Source organism: Phyllobates terribilis, unplaced genomic scaffold (assembly GCF_046119375.1).
Source record: "Phyllobates terribilis strain yellow unplaced genomic scaffold, ASM4611937v1 Scaffold_1__5_contigs__length_1240528914, whole genome shotgun sequence".
Taxonomy (NCBI): Eukaryota; Metazoa; Chordata; class Amphibia; order Anura; family Dendrobatidae; genus Phyllobates; species Phyllobates terribilis.
In genome coordinates this window covers 602,413,741-602,435,160 of record NW_027362761.1, presented here as the reverse complement: position 1 = coordinate 602,435,160, position 21,420 = coordinate 602,413,741, and the positions used below count along the sequence as shown (strand labels likewise).

General features: G+C 42.9%; 1 protein-coding gene across 1 annotated transcript in view; it reads right to left on the bottom strand.

The window, feature by feature from the left end:
* Positions 1–21,420, bottom strand: part of LOC141149893 (uncharacterized) — a 44,330-nt gene that overhangs the window by 7,458 nt on the left and 15,452 nt on the right. The window contains exons 5-9 of the mRNA XM_073636932.1: positions 19,339–19,436; positions 19,071–19,260; positions 13,885–13,982; positions 13,645–13,762; positions 2,197–3,638 (exon numbers count right to left, since the gene is read on the bottom strand). Coding sequence (XP_073493033.1) covers positions 2,197–3,638; positions 13,645–13,762; positions 13,885–13,982; positions 19,071–19,260; positions 19,339–19,436 — 1,946 coding nt within the window. The remainder of the gene's footprint in view (positions 1–2,196; positions 3,639–13,644; positions 13,763–13,884; positions 13,983–19,070; positions 19,261–19,338; positions 19,437–21,420) is intronic.

Here is a 21,420-nt window from a genome sequence, read left to right as displayed (position 1 = left end):
ATCAAGATAAAAAATGTGATACTCAGTAAGGGTAATTTTTTTCAGACCAAGCAGAGGGAAAAAATTATGGAATCACTCAATTCTGAGGAAAAAAATAGAATTAGTCCTTACCGGTATTTCGGTTTCTAGAAGCCTTCCACAACAGCATTGGAGGATGTTGTCCACGCCCTATTGGGGGACAGGAACATAGAGAGTTTAAAAGCCCCTCCCCACCGTCAATCCCCAGTGTTTACCAAGATCACCTGGAAAAATGGTTACCTGACAGTTATATGGAATCCATAGGGAGGGAAATTTGTGCTGTCGTGGAAGGCTTCTAGAAACCGAATTACCGGTAAGGACTAATTCTATTTTCTCAATACGCCTTCCACGACAGCATTGGAGGAATACCAACAATATTTTATTAGGGAGGGACAATATTTTGTAGGACTTTCCTACCAAAGGCTAAATCCCTAGTGGATGATAAGTCTAATCTATAATGTTTAGAAAACGTATGAAGGGAAGATCATGTAGCTGCCCTGCAAATCTGCTCAGTAGAAGCGCCCGTTCTTTCGGCCCATGAAGTTGATGTGGATCTGGTAGAATGAGCCTTTAAGGCAATCGGTGGATTCATTTGTTGGTTGTTATAGGCTTCCCCAATTGCCTTTTTGATCCAGTCTGCTATAGTGGTTTTAGCTGCCTTCCTTCCTCTGTTCTGCCGTGTGCTGTATAAATAGGTTCCCATCCAATCTCCAATACTCAGTTTGTTTAAGATAATAAAAGGACAGCTCTGCGGACATCTAGAAGGTGTAACTCTGCTTCCTTTGGATTGGAAGGATTCTGGCAGAATAAGGGGAGGATGATTTCCTGGGAACGATGGAAATCTGTAACTACCTTTGGGAGAAAGGAAGGGTCCAGGCGAAGCGTAATTCTATCTTCGGTCACATTCATGTAAGGTTCTCTGATAGAAAGGGCCTGTAGTTCTCCTATTCTCCGTGCTGAAGTGATGGCTACTAAGAAGGCAGTCTTATGGGAGAGAGTCTGTATTGTGCTAGAGGATACAGGCTCAAAGGGAGAGAGGGTTAAACTCCACTCCAGGGCCAGGGGACAAGGGTTTAGGCACTGGCTGCTCCAGGACCAGGGGAGGAGGTTTAAGGCAGTGGCCACTATAGGACCAGGGATTTGGGTACTGGACTCTGGCCACAGCGGGACCAGGGGCCTACGGACTCAGGACCCTGGCCACACCAAGACCAGGGGACCTCACAACTCACTAGCAGTACACCTTACTAAGGGGAGAGAGAGTCTTTTATACAAGATGCCTCCCAGCTAGTGGTTGGGAGCCATCTTGCAGTGGTACTACTTATGCTAAATGCCTCTCAGCAACCAGCTGAGGCATTCAGCATAATGCGCGTGCTGCCCCTTTAAGAACAGAAACGCACGCATGTACTAGACGCTGCCGGGAGCTGCAAAGCAGTCACAGGAACATAGGACAAGGAGAGCGCCAGGAACCAAGCCAACGCCGGAGCGGTGAGAAAGTCTGCATCTTTGCATGGAGGGAGAAGACACCATGCGAGGGCGCCGGCTTCAGCGTTACACTCTATAGTGGAAGAAAAGATGCTGCCATCACTCCATGACCTTGATAGACCTGCACTTCTCCAAAATGACAATGATCCAAAACACACATCTAAGGCGACTGTTACATTTCTGAAGAACAGGGTGACAGTGATTCTGTGGCCAAGTGTCTCCTGATCTGAACCCAACCAAACACCGATGGGGAATTCTGAAGAGACAAGTTGTCATCACTCCATCCAGCATCCAGGCTCCAAGAGCTCGTTATTGAAAGAGAGAAGAAATATAGATGTTGTATTATGTCACTAAGTTGCACATTCTATGGCTAGAAGTTTTGGTACCGTCCTTAAAAATCATGGAGGCCATACAAAATACTAGATGTAATAGCTTTTGATGTGGGGTGTACTCATTTTTGCACCAACTAATTTGAGTAAAACTGAAGATTTTGTAATGAGAGTTATCTTATTAACCTTACTTTCATGTTTTGATTACAAGAAAAATGTTCTATGAAATTCAGTGTTGGCAAAATTTTAGAAATTGATTCAGTGAGATATTAAATAAAATCTTACTTATCAAAGCGGGTGTACTCATTTATGCTGAGTAATGTTTATTAAATGTATTAAAACACAGTGAACATAATTACAATTTATTTTCCGTATGACTTCTCTCATGTTTTTCAAGATATGATTTATATATAAAAGATTTCCCACATTCTGAACATGAATACGGCTTCTCTCCTGTATGAATTTTTTGATGTGCAGCAAGATATGATTTATATATAAAAGATTTCCCACATTCTGAACATGAATACAGATTCCCTCCTGTGTGACTTCTCTCATGTTGCACAAGAGTTGATTTACATATAAAAGATTTCCCACATTCTGAACATGAATACGGCTTATCTCCTGTGTGAGTTCTCTGATGTCTAATAAGATTCCCTTTAATTGTGAAGGACTTCCCACATAGTGAACATGAATACGGCTTTTCTCCTGTGTGAGTTCTCTGATGGGTAAGACGTTGAGATTTATGTGTAAAGCACCTTCCACATTGTAAACATGAAAAAGGTTTTTCTCCTGTGTGAATTCTTTGATGTTTAACAAGCTCTGATTTACTTTCAAAACATTTCCCACATTCTGAACATGAAAATGTTTTTTCTCCTATATGAATTCTCTCATGTGTAGCAAGGTGTGATTTATGTATAAAAGATTTCCCACATTCTGAACATGAATACAGATTCTCTCCTGTGTGACTTTTCTCATGTAGCACAAGAGTTGATTTTTGTGCAAAGCATTTCCCACATTCTGAACATGAATACGGCTTTTCTCCTGTGTGAATTCTGTGATGTTTAACAAGACCTGATTTATCTCTAAAGCATTTCCCACATTCTGAACATGAATATGGCTTCTTGCCAGTATGAATGCTCTGATGCCAACGAAGATGCCCGTTACCTGTGAAAGACTTCCCACATTCTGAACAGGAATATGGCTTTTCTCCTGTGTGAGTTCTCTGATGTGAAATAAGACTCCCTTTTACTGTGAAAGACTTCCCACATTCTGAACATGAATACGGCTTCAGTCCTGTGTGAATTCTCTGATGTCGATTAAGATTCCCTTTACCTGTGAAGCATTTCCCACATTCTGAACATGAATTCTCTCCTGTGTGAATTCTCTGATGTTTAATAAATTTTGATTTAGCTGTAAAGCATTTCCCACATTCTGAACATGAATATGGCTTTTCTCCTGTGTGAATTCTCACATGTATAAGATATTTTGATTTATATGTAAAGCATTTCCCACATTCGGGACAGGAGTATGGATTCTCTCCTTTGTGTTTTCTTTGTATTAAACAATCTGAGCTTTTAGTAAATTGCTTGTCACACTGAAGTCTTTTATCCACTGTGTCACCTGGAATAGTGGTAACAATGTGAGATTGCTCAGGAGAGGGTTCCTCATGATCAGGAGGATTATAAGGTGGTGAAGTGGTGTGAAGTCCAGGAGGTGCAGGAAGGGTGAAGAGGTTTTCTCCATTAGAGTGCTTCCTGATATCTTCTTCTTTACAATTTAGTGATGAATCGTTATTCTCACAAGGATTTCCTATAAGGATGAAAGATAGATTGGATGTGATTTTTTTTCTTCAACACAAAAGAGATTTTTAAATTAATTTTCTGGATCTCACAATGAAGACCCTCGTCAGTGAAAGTACCGGTAATAAGGAGGACAACTACATGGCATAACATTAGTACAATGACGGGTAAAGTGAATAACGCTTATAAACTGGTGACATTGGCACAAGTCAGGGGTGGCAGAGACTAGACAGCAAATAGACAGTTCTTAAGGGAACCTGTCATCAGGATTTACCCCCTTAATGTACCACCAGTGACATTTCACTCTCTCAAACTTCCCATCCTGCCCTAAGTGTAGAAAAGTGTCCACACAATTAAAAATTAGGTTTTAATATTTCAGTATCATATACAAATGAGATTGACTAATCACAAAGGCGGCCGTACATCCAGGAGCACTGGAGCTCCAGCCTCAGTAATGATGTCCACACTGTGGCCAAGGGCATGATAGGAAACCTTAGAAGACTGCAGTATTAGAACTGGAAAAAGACTTCTCACGTCACGGTACTCCCCAAACCCGGGAAAGATTTATCAACATGTAGTAGTTATCGCCCCATTTCCTTAATAAACAGACATAAAAATGTACACGAAAATGATCTCGAAAAGACTATGCCCTCTCCTCCCAAACCGAATAAATCAGGATCAGGTGGGATTCATCCCGGGGAGGGAAGCGAGAGACAATACTATAAGGACTCTCTCATTAATAGACGATGCAGGGAGAGGGGGAAGTTCCATGTGTATCCTGTCAATTGACGCAGAAAAAGAGTTTCACAGGGTTCATTGGGAATTTATCTTTCGAGCACTGGAAGGAATTGGATTACGAGAAAACATGTTACATAGAATAACCGCTCGATACGCCTCTCCCACTGCACAAGTTAAAGTCAATGGATCTCTTTCGTGCCAATTTCCAATCCGGAATGGCACAAGACAAGGGTGCCCCTGTCCCCTTTGCTATAGGTATTAACCATGGAATATCTTGCAACCGCAATACGGAGCAACCCTTCGATTAGAGGAGTGAAAATTCGATCTGAAGAACATAAATTAGCTGTTTGCAGACGACATCCTGTGATATATTACGTCTCCCATAACTAGTATACCAAATCTCATGTCAGAATTACGTAAATTTGGTTCCTTAAGTAACTTCAAAATGAATTCCCCCAAATCTGAGATGATGAATATATCCCTACAACCATCATTGATGGCTCAACTGTGCGCCTCCTTCCCCTTAAAAGGGTGATCTGACTCGATCACTTACTTAGGAATTGAATTAACTGCCAAAACATCCCAGTTAAAATTTACATCATATAAGAATGCATTACATAAAACGGAGCTTCATCTGGAGAAATGGAACAAACTACAATTATCCTGGTTTGGTAGAATCAATACAATAAAAATGGATCTTCTACCGCGCCTTTTATACCTTTTTCAAACAATCCTGTTATACCTCCCTGCTTCCTTTTTCTCCAAACTCAAGAAAGCAATTACTAGATTTATTTGGTCCCATAACCATCAATGTTTATCCTACTCTCTTTACATAGATCCAAACAGGTTGGTGGAGTGGGTCTCCCAGACTTTTCTCTCTATAGCTAAGCCTCATTAGGAATATGTATCTTAAGACATTTTCCATAATAGAACCAAGAAGAAGTGGGTTAATATGGAAAAAGACCTTTCTCGCTATGATCCATTGGCAACTTTGTCTCTATAGCGCTCATTGACCATAAACAGTGGCCCCCTCCCCTTCCTTACCAGGAATCTCACCCTCTTCATCAAACAGAGAAATAGGTCTCTTCATACGTCGTCCATATCCGGTCCACTATCACCTACTTATGACAACTCTTCATTCCAGCCAGGTTTAAATAAAACAACCTTCTTCAACAAAGATTCGTACCCTATTTTATATGATTATATAAATCAATCTGCAGTGAGATCACGGCAAGCCATTTTTCTGGGTAAAGAACCTCCCGCAGGCTCATGGTTCTTTTACGAACAGTTAAAAAGTTTTATTAACACACAATAGCCAAACAAACCAATATCTTTCGACCACTTAATCCCTTTGAAACCTTGTGTGTTTCAAGGAGCCCTCCAGACCACACCGTCTCCTTATTATATAAACTTTATCTAGAGGGTCAAACAGCGGTCCATAACTTCCCCTTGTTCTTCTCAAAATAGGAAGACGATCCAGGAAGAGCCCTATCGCCGGAGGATCGGTGTAAAGTTCTTTTGTTCGGTGTCACAGGAGAGAAGGCATAAGATTTTATCACGATGGTATAGATGTCCATCTACCGGTCACACTATGGTCCCCACGACTCCAGATACTTGTTGGAGGTGTCTAAATGACAGAGGTTCATACACACATATATGGTGGTCATGTCCATCTATTAAAAGCTTGTGGATGGCAGTAGTTGAACTCTATAACAAACTTTCCATGCACAAGATTCAACCCTCAATGGAACTAGCTTTATTATCTCTGAGCGATATCTCAGTCTCCAGATATAAGAAGGGCCTGCTCAGACGCTTCCTTACAGCTGTCAGAAATTTGATTCCCAGATATTGGTAACAGGAGAAATCACCTTCACGTTCTGAATTTATAGCTGAACTTAATAATATCTTTAGAATGGAACAATTAATAGGTCAAATTTCTGGAGACCCTGACAAGATTTACAACACCTGGGCTCCTTGGATTTCATTGAGGGAAACTCCAGACCTGAACATTTGGTTAAACTGACAATACCTCACTTATCATAGGTATAAGGCACAACACCCATGAGACACCTAATGCCATAAATCCGTTAATTATAAATTGAATGGCCTTGGCGCACCTGTTGGCTGCGGGACGTGGGATTGCCCAGATGAGAGACCAGGAACCCAAAATCCTACCCTTCCCACCCCCTCCCCCCTTTATATGCCTTCCTTTTCTACTTTTCTCAACCCTTTCTCTACTCTACTGTTTGTTCATCATCGTATTCTAGTTTTGATGATATACCGGTATTTTTCGGACTATAAAACGCACTTTTTTCCTCCAAAATTTTGGAGGAAAGTGGGGGGTGCGTCTTATAGTTCGAATACTATCTCCCTGTATATACTGTGGCTCTGCGTGGTAGGAGGTCTGGGGGAGCAGTAGCGGGTGATCAGCGTGGCACAGGAGGCAGCAGCCGACTGCTGCAGCCTGCGCTTTGCCCGCTACTAAAGAAAATGAAGATTCCCTACTCCCTACATCCATGGGCGTGGGGAACAGGGAATATTCATTTTCCTTAATAGCCGGCACACTGTACCGCAGCGCGGCTCCTGCTGCCGCACTGTGGTCAGTGTGCCCGCTATTAAAGCTCATGAATATTTCCTACAACCCACTCCCATGGGTTGTAATGAATATCCATGGTCTTTAACAGCAGGCACACTGACCACAGAACGCAGCAGGAGCCGGGCTGCGGTACAGTGTGCGCGCTCTCACACTATGTGAGGGCGCATGGCAGGGACACCATGCGCGCCCTGCCATGCGCGGCTCACACAGTGAGTGTCGGTAGCAGAGCGGGACAGCACTGGAGGAGAGAGGAGGCGAGTATGATTGTTTATTTTTTTTGTGGGCAGCAGGATGGGGGTTCAAGGGGCGCCAAGCATACCAGGATGGGAGCTCAGAGGGTGCCATGAATACCAGGATGGGGGAATCAAGGGGTGCCATGAATATCAGGATGGGGGAATCAAGGGGTGCCATGAATACCAGGATGGGGGAATCAAGGGGTGCCATGCATACCAGGATGGGGGCTCAAGGGGTGCCATGCATACCAGGATGGGGGCTCAAGGGGTGCCATGCATACCAGGATGGGGGCTCAAGGGGTGCCATGCATACCAGGATGGGGGCTCAAGGGGTGCCATGCATACCAGGATGGGGGCTCAAGGGGTGCCATGCATACCAGGATGGGGGCTCAAGGGGTGCCATGCATACCAGGATGGGGGATCAAGGGGTGCCATGAAAACTAGGATGTAGATCAAAGGGGTGCCATGCGTACCAGGATGGGAGATCAAGGGGTGCCATGCGTACCAGGATGGGAGATCAAGGGGTGCCATGCGTACCAGGATGGGGATGAGGGCCACGTATACCAGGAAGGAGGGGCCATATATACCAGGATGGAGAATATTAACAGAATTGGGGGACATTACCCCAATCCCAGTGTCAGCAGCAGACTCCCTCCCCTATAACAGGGCATCATGACCAAATTTTTTGCCCTATTTTCCTCCTCTAAAATCTAGGTGCGCCTTATAGTCCGAAAAATACGGTACGTGTTCTCATTGATTATATTGCTCTGTACTCGAATATTTCTAACTGTTTCTAATCAAAATGTTTTATATTTGAATAAGCTCATGGATCTGCGACTGTATGACTTGTTACAGTATTCTTTATATTTCCATGGTTCAAATTTATTGTAATACATTTTATCAATGAACTTCTGATTTACGAAAAAATGATGTTTTTTTTACCCAAAAATGTTGTTTTAGCAACACATTTTTCATTTTCACAAAGAAATCATCCAGGGGTGAAGTGATCATATTGACTCCATATGTGTTTCACAAAATGTTATACCATTGAACGGTGAAGAAAAAAAATGACATATTTACCACTATAATGTTGTTTTAGCCCCAGATTTTACATTTTCACAAGGGGAAATGGGTAAAGATGACCACATAATTTGTTATACAATTTCTGCTGAACGTGTCAATACCCCATATGTGGCTGTACTGTACTGCTTAGCCATACGGTGAGACTCGGGAGGGAAGGAGCAATATTTGACTCTGGAAGAACAAATTTTCATAGAATAGTTAGCAGACTCCATATACAGAGCCCCTAAGTGGCAGAAGAGCAGAATCCCCCCTCAAGTGACCCCATTTTGGAAATCACACCCCTATTTGAATTTATCTACAGGTGTAGTGATGAATTTGACTGCATGGGTGTTGTCCAGAAACGAGCAGCAATGGATGTTGCCAAGTGAAAATGCAAATATGCCATTATAGTGCCCGGTACATTGTAGTGGCCAGTATTTTGTAGTGTCTTGAACATTGTAGTGCCCATTACATCATACCTAGCTCGTGCTTCTGGAGTCACGCACCCTGTAAATTAAGTGGGCTCTCCTCTCTACAGTAATGACAAACATGTGGACGCTAACTGCGGTTTTGGCACACTGTGGGGCCCAGGAGGAGGGGATATTTGAATTTGGGAGAGCAGATTTTGCTGGATTTCTTTTAGTGGGAGCCACATCACTTTTCCAAAGCCTTTGTTCCACCATTAATGTGGACAACCCCTATACTTCTGTTTACTGATGATGAACCTGAGTGGGGACTTTTTTTGGGGGGGGGGGGGGGTTAGTAGAAACTTATATTGGCGGCATTTTGGGGTACAGAACATTTTGGATCACATTTATCCTGTGCTCTACAAAAACCAGGGGAGGAGTCCTGAGGAGATAATTTGCATATTCCCACTGCATTTTGGGGTAAGTGAAGAGTCTCCGCGAGCTCAAAGAACACTGGATTTTGGCTGTTGGAGCTGAAAAGAGGACATCGGTAAACCGCGCGCCGATCGGCGCGCGCATTTTGAAGCTTTTTTTTTAAGATTTTTTCACTGTTTTCAGAACATTAACAATAAGAACATGGAAGAGTCCAGGAGCCATTTGGTGAGCTGCATATCCTGCTACATGTTCACAGACTAGCCAGTGGAAAAGCCAAACTTCACATGCCAGAAATGCAAGCTTGTGTCCCTGTTGGAGGAAAAGTTGCGAAATCTAGAAGAGAGGTTAACTACCTTGAAAATCATTAAGGAAGGTGAAGAGTTCTTAGACAGAGCAGAATTATCTCTTCATGATTCAGAAAGAGAAGAAATTCGAACTGCACCTGACGAAACAGAGGAATGGAAGCATGTGACCCACAGAAGCAGGAGGATCGAGAGGCAGTCAGCACCCATACTGCTCAGGAACCAGTACCAGGCTCTCACGCAGGAGAACCATGAAGAAATACAGCAAAATAAGACTTTGCCAGCAATGAATAACCTTGTAAGCCCTCAGAATCCTCCTGGATGGAGAAAGAAGAATGTTGTGAAGAAAAAACGGAGAGTGGTGGTCATGGGGGATTCCCTGTTAAGAGGAACAGAGGCCGCTATCTGCAGACCAGACATAACCTCAAGAGAAATGTGCTGTCTTCCAGGAGCAAAAATTAAAGATGTGTCTGACAGGATATCAAGACTCTTCAGACCTACAGATCACTACCCATTCCTGCTAATACATGTGGGGACAAATGACACCGCAAGAAAGGACCTGGAAACCATCTGCAGTGACTTTGAAGACTTAGGCAAGAAAGTGAAAGAATTGGGAGCGCAGGTGGTCTTCTCATCCATCCTCCCAGTGGATGGCCATGGAACAATGAGGTAGAATAAGATTCTACAGGTGAACAACTGGCTACGTCGATGGTGCCGTCAACAAGGATTTGGATTTCTGGATCACGGAATGAATTACCTATACGATGGACTACTTGCTAGAGATGGGGTGCACCTTACGAAGACTGGAAAACATGTATTTGGAAGTCGCCTTGCTACACTCATCAGAAGAGCTTTAAACTAGAACAATGTGGGAAGGGAAGCAAAAGGCCAGAAAAAGCCATACAGCTGACAAATACTATTGAGATCTCTGCTACTGGAAGTGGAAAAGAAGAACAAAGACAAAACAATTTAAATAATAAAAATATGGGAGGAAGAGAAACCAATCACAAACTAAAATGTTTTTATACAAATGCACAAAGCATGGGCAACAAGCAAGGAGAATTGGAACTACTAATGCAGGAAAAGGAATATGATGTCATTGGAATCACTGAAACTTGGTGGGACGATACACATGATTGGAATAAAAAGCTAAAAGGATACAACTTATTTGCAAGAAACAGACTTGATGAACGAGGAGGAGGTGTTGCATTGTATGTTAGAAAAGCGTATATCTGCACAGACATTAAAGCTTCAGAGACTGGGAGTTCTGTGGAAACTGTTTGGGTAAGAATACAAGGAGAGAACAACGGAAAGGACACCATTGTAGGCATTTACTACAGGCCACCTGGGCAAGCTGAAGATATGGATGAACTCTTTATGTATCAAATGACCAAGTTCTCAAAAAAATATGACGTAGTGGTCATGGGAGATTTCAACTATCCAGACATTTGTTGGGAATCTCTCTCAAGTAAAACTAACAGGTCAAGCAAATTCTTATCCTCTCTTGCTGACAACTTTATCTTCCAAAAGGTAGGGGAGAAAACAAGGGGATCTGCTACTTTGGATCTAATCCTTATAAACAGGGAGGAAATGGTTGAGGAGGTAAAGGTGGCTGGGACCCTTGGAGGCAGCGATCATGCTATTATAGAATTTTGGATAACTAGAGGAGGAAGACATGTGAAGACTCAAACTTCAAGGTTAGATTTTAGAAAGGCAGATTCTAAGAGACTCAGAAAGAGAATAGGAGGGATCCAATGGCTGGATGTCCTTAAGGACAAAAATGTCCAGGAAGGATGGGAAATTTTTAAAAATGAGATTCTCAAAGCACAATCGTTAACAATCCCGAAAAGTAGGAAGAATGGGAAGCATTTAAGGAAACCAGGATGGATGAACACAGAACTTAAACACATGCTAAAAAGAAAGAAAGAAATGTTTATTAAATGGAAAGAGGGAGGCATATCTAAAGAAGATTATAATGCAGTCTGCAGATCCTGCAGGGCACGTATCAGGTTAGCTAAAGCTGACAATGAATTAAGGCTTGCAAGAGATGTCAAAAGCAATAAAAAAGGATTTTGGGGGTATGTCAAAAGTAAAAGAAAAGTCAAAGATGCTATAGGATTTTTACAGGATGAAAATGGAGAAATGGTAAGAGAGGATGTTGAGAAGGCCGAACTTTTTAATTCCTATTTTGCATCTGTTTTCTCTCAGAAAGAAAATGTAACATCAACTGATCTTCACTGTCCTTTTAAAGGAATAGAGGAATCCAAGTTATCTGTAAACAGAAAGATTGTGAGGGAATATTTAGCTAACATAAATGAGTTCAAGTCTCCAGGTCCAGATGAATTACACCCCAGAGTACTGAAGGAGATCGTAGAAGAAATTTTAGAACCACTCTCCATAATCTTTGAAAATTCTTGGAGAACAGGAGAAGTCCCAGAAGACTGGAGAAGAGCAAATGTTGTTCCTATCTTCAAAAAGGGGAAGAAGGTGGACCCAGGGAACTATAGGCCGGTGAGTCTGACTTCTATACCAGGAAAGATCTTTGAACAAATTATTAAACAACATGTATGTAAGTACATGGATAAGAATGAAGTGATTAACCAGAGTCAGCATGGGTTTGTAACTAACAAGTCATGTCAGACTAACTTAATTTCCTTCTATGACAGAATCACTGACTGGGTGGATCAGGGAAATGCTGTAGATATAGTATATCTTGACTTCAGCAAAGCATTTGACAAAGTATCTCATACCATCCTTATTGAAAAAATGACCAAGTTTGCAATGGACCAGGCAACTGTTAGGTGGATTCATAACTGGCTTAGTGATCGGACTCAAAGGGTGGTTGTAAATGGCTTCACATCCAGCTGGATGAATGTCTCGTGGGGTACAACAGGGCTCCGTCCTGGGACCTGTATTGTTCAACATCTTTATCAATGATTTAGATGAAGGAATTGAGGGTAAACTGATTAAATTTGCTGATGACACAAAGCTAGGAGGGATAGCTAATACTAGAGAAGAGAGAGAGAGGATTCAAAAAGACCTAAATAAACTGGAGCAGTGGGCAGCAACCAACAGAATGGTTTTTAACAGGGAAAAATGCAAAGTACTACATCTGGGCAATAAAAATGAAAAAAGCATATACAGAATGGGAGGAATAGAGCTAAGCAACAGTACATGTGAAAAAGACTTAGGTATACTAATAGATCATAGACTGAACATGAGTCAACAGTGTGATGCAGCAGCAAAAAAGGCAAATACAATTCTGGGATGTATTAACAGAAGCATACAGTCTAGATCACGTGAAGTCATTATCGGTCTTTACTCCTCTTTGGTCAGACCTCATCTGGAATACTGTGTACAGTTTTGGGCACCACATTTTAAAAAAGACATAGACAAACTGGAGAAAGTTCAGAGAAGAGCGACCAGAATGGTGACTGGTCTGCAAACCACGTCCTATGAGGAACGGTTGCAGGATTTGGGAATGTTTAGCTTGCAAAAAAGAAGACTGAGAGGAGACTTAATAGCGGTCTACAAATATGTCAAGGGCTGTCACATTGTAGAAGGATCATCTTTATTCTCATTTGCACAAGGAAAGACTAGAAGCAATGGGATGAAACTAAATGGGAGGAGACACATTAGATATTAGAAAAAACTTTTTGACAGTTAGGGTGATTAATGAGTGGAACAGGCTGCCACGAGAGGTGGTGAGTTCCCCTTCAATGGACGTCTTCAAACAGAGGCTGGACAGACATCTGTCTGAGATGATCTAGTGAATCCTGCTTTGAGCAGGGGGTTGGACCAGATGACCCAGGAGGTCCCCTCCAACTCTACCATTCTATGATTCTATGATTCTACGCTGAGCACTTACATCGGGATTTCAATCTAAATCTACAAAATACGTGATTCAGATGACACCGCCAATCACTATAACGAGGCAGCAGAGTTGCTCTGGACTCTGTCTGGCCTCTGTTCAGCAGTATCCTTTTCAGAAGTGCACAAAGCTGTGGCAGACCGCGCTTTTATGCACGCTTAAAAAAAACGGACACTGCCGGATAACAGGTCAGACGGCATCCACAATGTCTCCATTTGCCTCATTATAGGGAATCTGTCTGGGAGGTTCTGTTGAATCACAAGCTCAGTCATTTATATGGCAGCACGGGACTTGTGTAAGAAAAATATGGAAGTAAAGGATGGAAGTAATATTAAAGCCAGTCATTATTATACACTGGACATTATTACACACCTGTGGAAACATCTACAGGAATCTCCTCCTTCACGTCGCTCACACACGGTTGATCCCTCCTCGTCATCGCTTCTTCTTCTGTCTCGTCTTCCTCTTTATTCTTAGTCGGATCTTCCTCCTGATATATCAGATGTAACAATCAGCACAATACAAGAAAACACCAAAATCTGTGACATCTATGACCTCGATCAGAAATGTCCCCCCATATACAGATCCAGTACAGGGCTCAGCACCGTCTACCTGATGACTCTCCGAGATGTTGTGATTCTCCTCTGGACAGTCCTGGGGATACAGAGAACGGGGACATCTCTCTGGTGGATTTCTTTCCATGAGTCCATCTGTAGGAAACACATAGTGACAGAATACAGTGACATGTAAAAGTTTGAGCACCCCTGGTCAAAATTAATGATATTGTGCACAGTTGAAGATGAAATGATCTAAAAGGCCTAAAGTTGAAGATGACACATTTCCTTTGTATTTAACCCCTTTACCCCCGAGGGTAGTTTTCACGTTAATGACCAGGCCAATTTTTACAATTCTGACCACTGTCACTTTATGAGGTAATTACTCTGGAACGCTTCAATGGATCTCGCCGATTCGGAGTTTGTTTTTTCGTGACAGATTGTACTTCATGATTGTGGTAAAATTTCTTCGATATCACTTGCGTTTATTTGTGAAAAAAAATCGGAAATTTGGCAAAAATTTTGAAAATTTAGCAATTTTCAAAATTTTAATTTTTATGCCCTTAAATCAGAGAGATATGTCACACAAAATAGTTAATAAATAACATTTCCCACATGTCTACTTTACATCAGCACAATTTTAGAACCAGTTTTTTTATTTTTTATTAGGGAGCTATAAGGGTTAAAAGTTGACCAGCGATTTCTCATTTTAACAAAAATTACAAAACCATTTTTTTATTGACAACATCACATTTGATGTGACTGAGGGGTCTTTATGACAGAAATACCCAAAAGTGACACCATTCTAAAAACTGCACCCTTCAAGGTGCTCAAAACCACATTCAAGAACTTTATTAACCCTTCAGGTCCTTCACGGGAATTTTTGGAATGTGGAAGAAAAAAATGAACATTTAACTTTTTTCACAAAAATGTTACTTTAGACCCAAATTTTTTTTATTTTCGCAGGGGTAACAGGAAAAAATGGACCCCAAAATTTGTTGTGCAATTTCCCCTGAGCACGCCGATACCCCATATGTAGGGGAAAACCACTGTTTGGGCGCACGGCAGGGTTTGGAAGGGAAGGAGCGCCATTTGACTTTTTGAATGTAAAATTTGCTTGAATAATTAGCGATGCCATGTTGCGTTTGGGGAGCCCCTGATGTGCCTAAACAGTGGAAACCCCCCACAAGTGACACCATTTTGGAAACTAGACCCCTTAGGGAACTTATCTAGATGTGTGGTGAGCACCCTGAACTCCCAGGTGCTTCACAGAAGTTTATAACATTGAACCGTAAAAATAACATTTTCACATTTTTTCAACAAAAATGTTTTTCAGCCCCCAATTTTGCATTTTCACAAGGGTAACAGGTTGCGTTTGGGGAGTCCCTGATGAGCCTAAATAGTGGAAACCACCCCACCCTCCCCCCAGTGACTCCATTTTGGAAACTACACCCCTCAAGGATTTTATCAAGGGGTATAGTGAACATTTTGAACCCAGAGGTACGACACAGAATTTGATAACATTAGGTCATCATATTGAATGAGTTGTCATTAGTCTTGTGTGCAGGTGCTCGCTATTTGAGTTTGCATCAGGTACTAGGGTATGCACCAAGTATCATGGGTGCTCAAGTGACATGCTCGAGTCCCTGCCCCGCATGTTTTTTTTATTAGACACCCCAAAAAAAACACGCGGGGACCGCATGTGCATAGCAGGCAATACCCGCAAGGTTTTTTTGGCTGTATAACAGCTGCAAAACATTTGGGGAGGAGACTCGAGCATGTCACTTGAGCACCCGCCATACTCTGTGCATACCCAAGCACCTGATGCAAATTCAAGTAGCAAGTACTTGCGCTCACTAGTCGCCATATCGTCGTCATTTTTTTTTTAGCCCAACCCTAACCCTAGCCTAACCCTAACCTTAGCCTAACCCTAGCCCAACCCTAACCCCAACCCCAACCATAACCCTAACCCCAACCATAACCCCAACCCCAACCATAACCCCAACCCCAACCATAACCCCAACCCCTAGGACAACCCAACCCCTAGGACAACCCAACCCCTAGGACAACCCAACCCCTAGGACAACCCAACCCCTAGGACAACCCAAACCCTAGGACAACCCAAACCCTAGGACAACCCAAACCCTAGGACAACCCAAACCCTAGCACAACCCTAACCCTAGCACAACCCTAACCCTAGCACAACCCTAACCCTAGCACAACCCTAACCCTAGCACAGCCCTAACCCTAGCACAGCCCTAACCCTAGCACAGCCCTAACCCTAGCACAGCCCTAACCCTAGCACAGCCCTAACCCTAGCACAGCCCTAACCCTAGCACAGCCCTAACCCTAGCACAGCCCTAACCCTAGCACAACCCTAACCCTAGCACAACCCTAACCCTAGCACAGCCCTAACCCTAGCACAGCCCTAACCCTAAAGTTTATTTTTTACGCCGTTCCTCGTGTGGTATAAGTGATTAGACGACTTTATTCTTCGGTGCAATTACAGTGATGCCAGATTCATATCGGGTTTTTATGATTGACAGCTGTCACACACTAAAAGACGCATTTTTTGCAAAGACTAGTTTTTGCATTGCCATATTTTGAAAGCTATAATTTTTCCATATTTCGGCTGACAGAGTCATGTGACGGCTTGTTTTTTGCGGGACAAGTAGACGTTTTTATCGGTATCATTTTCGGGCAAATGACATTTTTTGATCGCTTTTTATTCCAATTTTTGGGAGGCAGAATACACAAAAGCCAACAATTCAGGAATTGTTTTTTTTTTTTTTTTATTCTGTTCCGCGTGTGGTAAAATTGATAAGGTAGCTTAATTCTTCGAGTCAGTACGTTTACAGCGGTACCACATTTTTTTTTTTATATTTTGGTGCTTTTACGCAAAATCTATTTTATAGAAAAAAGAATTGTTTTTGCATCGCTTTATTCTGAGAGCTATAACTTTTTTATTTTTCTGTTGTTGGAGCTGTATGGCGGCTTGTTTTTTGCGGGACAAGATGACGTTTTCAGCTGTACCATTTTTATTTACATTCGTCTTTTTGATCGCATGTTATTCCATTTTTTGTTTGGCGGTATGATGATAAAACATCGTTTTATGTTTCGTTTTTTTTTTTTTTTTTACCGTGTTCACTAAAGGGGTTAACTAGTGTGAAAGTTTTATAGGTCAGGTCGTTCCGGACGCGGCGATACCAAATATGTGTACTTTTATTGTTTTGTTTTTTTTTCATAAGATTATTTATTTATGGGTACAATATATATATATTTTTTTATTATTATTTTTTTCATTTTTAAAAAAAATATTTTTACAATTGTTTTTTTATTTTTTTTTTCACTTTCTGACATTTTTATTACTTGTTCACATTGTCCCACTATGGGACTTTCACTTTTTTGCAGCCTGATCGCCTGTATGGCATAGAGAGCAGCAGCTCCCTATGCCATGCAGCCTGTCAGCGCTGCACAGGAAGTTACTTTGGTCGTGCACTGCGCATGACAAAAGCAACTTCCTGCCTCCTGGTGACCCGGATGTTGTCATGATGACGTCGGGTCACCATGGCAACATCCGGGACCGGATTCAGACGCCACTGGACGCCGTCAGAGAAGGTAAGTATCTCGCTTACCTCCTCTTGCCACCGGAATTCTGCGATCAATTTTGATAGCAGCATTTCAGGGGTTAATGTGCCGGGAGCGGTGCGGGACCGCTCCCGGCACATAGCACAGGGTGTCAGTTGTGACAATCAGCTGACACCCGGCGGCGATCTCGCCCGCACACAAGCGTAGCCAGGGCGTATTAATACGTATCAGGCCCATAAGGCCCAGGGAACAGATACGTACTAATACGCCCTGGGTCAGAAAGGGGTTAAGGCAAGAAATAAATAATAAAAAAAAACAATACAAAAGTTTAGACACCCTGCATGGTTAGTATCTAGTAGCGCCCCCCTTTTGCAAGTATCACAGCTTGTAAACGCTTTTTGTAGCCAGACAAGAGTCTTTCAATTTTTAGTTGATGGATTTTCATCCTTCTTCCTTGGAGAATTCTTCCAGTTCTGTGAGATTCCTGGGTCGTCTTGCCTCCTCTGCTATTTTGAGGTCTAGCCACAGATTTTCAATGATGTTCAGATCAGGGGACTGTGAGGGCCATTGTAAAACCTTCAGCTTGCGCCTTTTCAGGTCTTCTATTGTGGATTTTTACGTGTTTTTAGGATCATTATCCATTTGTAGAATCATCCGCTTTTCATCTTCAGCTTTTTTACAGATAGTGTTATTCTTGCATCAAGAATTTGTTGAAATTTCATTGAATACATTCTTCCCTCTACCCGTGAAATGTTCCCCGTGCCATTGGCTGCAGCACAACCCCAAAGCATGATTGATCCACCCCCATGCTTAATAATTGGCGAGATGTTCTTTTCCTGAAATTCTGTGCCCTTTTTTCTCCACACATATGTTTGATCATTTTTTACTTTACCCTCAGCGGTCCACAGAACTTGTTTCCATAATGCATCAGGCTTGTTTAGATGTTCTTTTGTACTTTTGACACTGAATTTAATGGTGAGGACGCAGGAGAGGTTTTCTTCTGATGACTCTTCCATGAAGCCCATATTTGTGCAGGTGTCTCTAAACAGTAGAACAATGTACCACAACTCCAGAGTCTGCGAAATCTTTGTGAAGGTCTTTTGCAGTCAGGTGGGGGTTCTGATTTGCCTCTCTTGCAATCCTACAAGCAGCTATCACTAAAATTTTGCTTGGTCTTCCAGACCTTATATTGGCCTCCACTGTGCCGGGTAACTGCCATTGCTTAATTACATTTCTGAGGAAAGGGCAACTTGAAAATGCTTTGCTATCTTCTTATAGCCTTCTCCTGCTTTGTGGCCTCCACCATTTTCAGAGTGCTAGACAGTTGCTTAGAAGAACCCATGGCTGCTGGTTTTTGGCACAAGGTTAGAGGAGGCTGGATTTATAAAGCTGAGAAATTTGCATCATCTGGTCTTTCCTAACGATGATTGTGAACAAGCCATAACCCTAACACGCTAATAAAGGTCTGAAATCTCCAAGGGTGCCCAAACTTTTACATCAGCCCATTTTCCCTTTTGTAGTTTTTAAAATGCGAAAAATTACAATATTTCTTTTTTTGTCTAAAATACAAAGGAAATGTGTCATCTGTAACTTTAGGTCTTTTAGATCATTTCATCTTCAACTTGCTTAACTGTTCACAATAACAGGAATTTTTACCAGGGATGACCGAACTTTTACATGCCACTGCAGATTGTGTCAAGTGATGATGAGATGATGGGAGTAGTAGTAGATGACCACAGAACCGACATGACAGTCTCCCCTCCTCACCCTGCTGATCGGCCCATATTGCGGTCGCCTCTTGTGCTCCATGTAAAACTTCAACCTTAATATCAATCTGATCTTCACCCTAAAAAGAAAAATATAAGATGAGCTCAAGTCCAATCACTTCATGGTCAGATGTTGTGGGGACTTCACTGTCATCTACCTGATGATCCTCTGGGATGTTGTGATTCTCCTCTGGACAGTCCTGGGGATACAGAGGACGGGGACATCTCTCTGGTGGATTTCTCCTCCTGGATCCATCTGTGGGAGACACAGAGACTGAATACATGACCTGCCGTGTATCTGTCTATATATGAGACTCGTCTCTCAGAACCGGTAATTCTATGTTTATGTATTAAGGACTAAATTAGATTGTTGTGATTCTCACCAACAGTACCGAGGTCCCAGTACATTTTGGGCCACAAGTATGAAGTGATAATCAGCGAGGCCAAAGCCTAATGCTCTGCACTCGGAGGATGAGGACCCTGAGGAGAGGGACAGAGAAGACCCTCGTCAGTCAGATGAAGGAGCCGTACTAAGAAACACAACTTCTCCAAGTTTCGTCTCCACCAGGGATGGAACCACAGAGGAGCTGGAGAAAGCTCCACATTTCCATCCATCAGTTTCTTCTCTCCTAATTCACTGTATGAAGATTGGGGGAAGGACGGTGACCATTAACCAGTGATTGATTTTTGAGAGATCATGATGATGTCACCATGAGGACACGGCCGCCCTCCTGGACAGGATCCTCTGGGATCACTTTAAGAGCAGAGAACCTGCTGTCCTCCTATTAAAAAGACGAGTTACTGCATTTTTATTCTTCTTTAGATAGAGAGAAATCTCCACATCCACCACGATATAAACACTAAAATAGGCAGCAAGTGCTGAAAAGTTCTGAGTTTAGAAAAAAAGGCACATGTACGGCTAACGGATGAAGTCACAGCGCCCGGAAGGACGGTGTTGTGAGGAGCACCCGGCACGCAGCGGTTAGCGTCTATCAATGTGTAGAAAGGACAACTAGAGAGCAGGCACCGGGGTCCTGGGCGCTTACTGATGCACACGGGGAGCCAAGGAGAGATTGTCTGGTCAGACTCTACAGAAAAGCTCCATAATACATATTCTTCTGAACAAACATCCCTTTAAGGGAGACTTACACTTATTATTATCACCCTTGTGCTGCCGATGTTCCTGCAGGGGCAACACCTGCGTCATCATCCCACTTATATCGTTCTGATCAGACCCGATGAAGAGGAAGAGCGGACCACCTGACATTTTGCAGTCTGTGAGCCCTTGAGGCGAGAACATGCCGCCCCATGCATTCTGATGTCATGTGATAAGGCTCTTTAACCCCTTCCTGATATCTGCTATTCATTCATGGAGGATGCCAGGCGCGCATCTACGAAGAGAACTCAGATTGCTGCTGTTTAACCACTTTACTACCGCTGACACCCTGACAGTGCAATTTAAAGGGAGCCTGTCATGTAAAATAATGCTAATAACCTGCAGATATTGGGTTAATCTGCAAGTTAATAGCATTTTGAACCTGCTCTGCGTCCATACTAAGAGCCGAGGTGCGGATTCAGCCGCTGCTCACTGTATACTGAGTGGACACTGAAGCCATGCTGGCCGCACCTCTATGACTGGAAGCTGAACGCTGCCGTGGGAATAAAGCTCATTTCCTCCTGGCGGCGGGGCTCTCAGTGCAGGCACTGAGCAGGTTCAAAACACTATTAACCTGCGAGTTAACCCCATGTCGAGGGCCGGCGTTAGGGCAGGGCAGACTAGGCATATGCCTTGAGCCCCCATTCCCTTGGGGGTCCCCAGAGGCTACTGCAGGAGCTTCACTGATAATAGCATTATTGGTGAAGCTTCCGATGAAGAGACTGGTTGAGGATCTGTAGTGACATCACGATCATGTAACCATGATGTCACTACAGGATTTGTAGTCTGAGCTTCAGGACCTTTGGTGAAGGTGTTACATTGAAAGATGAGCGTGGAGTGAAGGACAGGAGCACTGGCCACTGAAACTCCCCCAAAGTGATAGAAGCGTTCATTGGCCAGTGCTCCTGTCCTCCTGCACAGAGCCAGAGACTCGACATCTATTAAGCAGAGCTGAAAGATAAGTTCTCCTGTGTGTTGTGCTGCTCCTGTCAGCCTCCTCCTGCTCCTGTCAGCCATCCCAGCAAGGGAGAGGGCAGGGAGATGTCTGCTGGGACAGTGCTGCTGTGAGCAAGAGAAGCTGCAG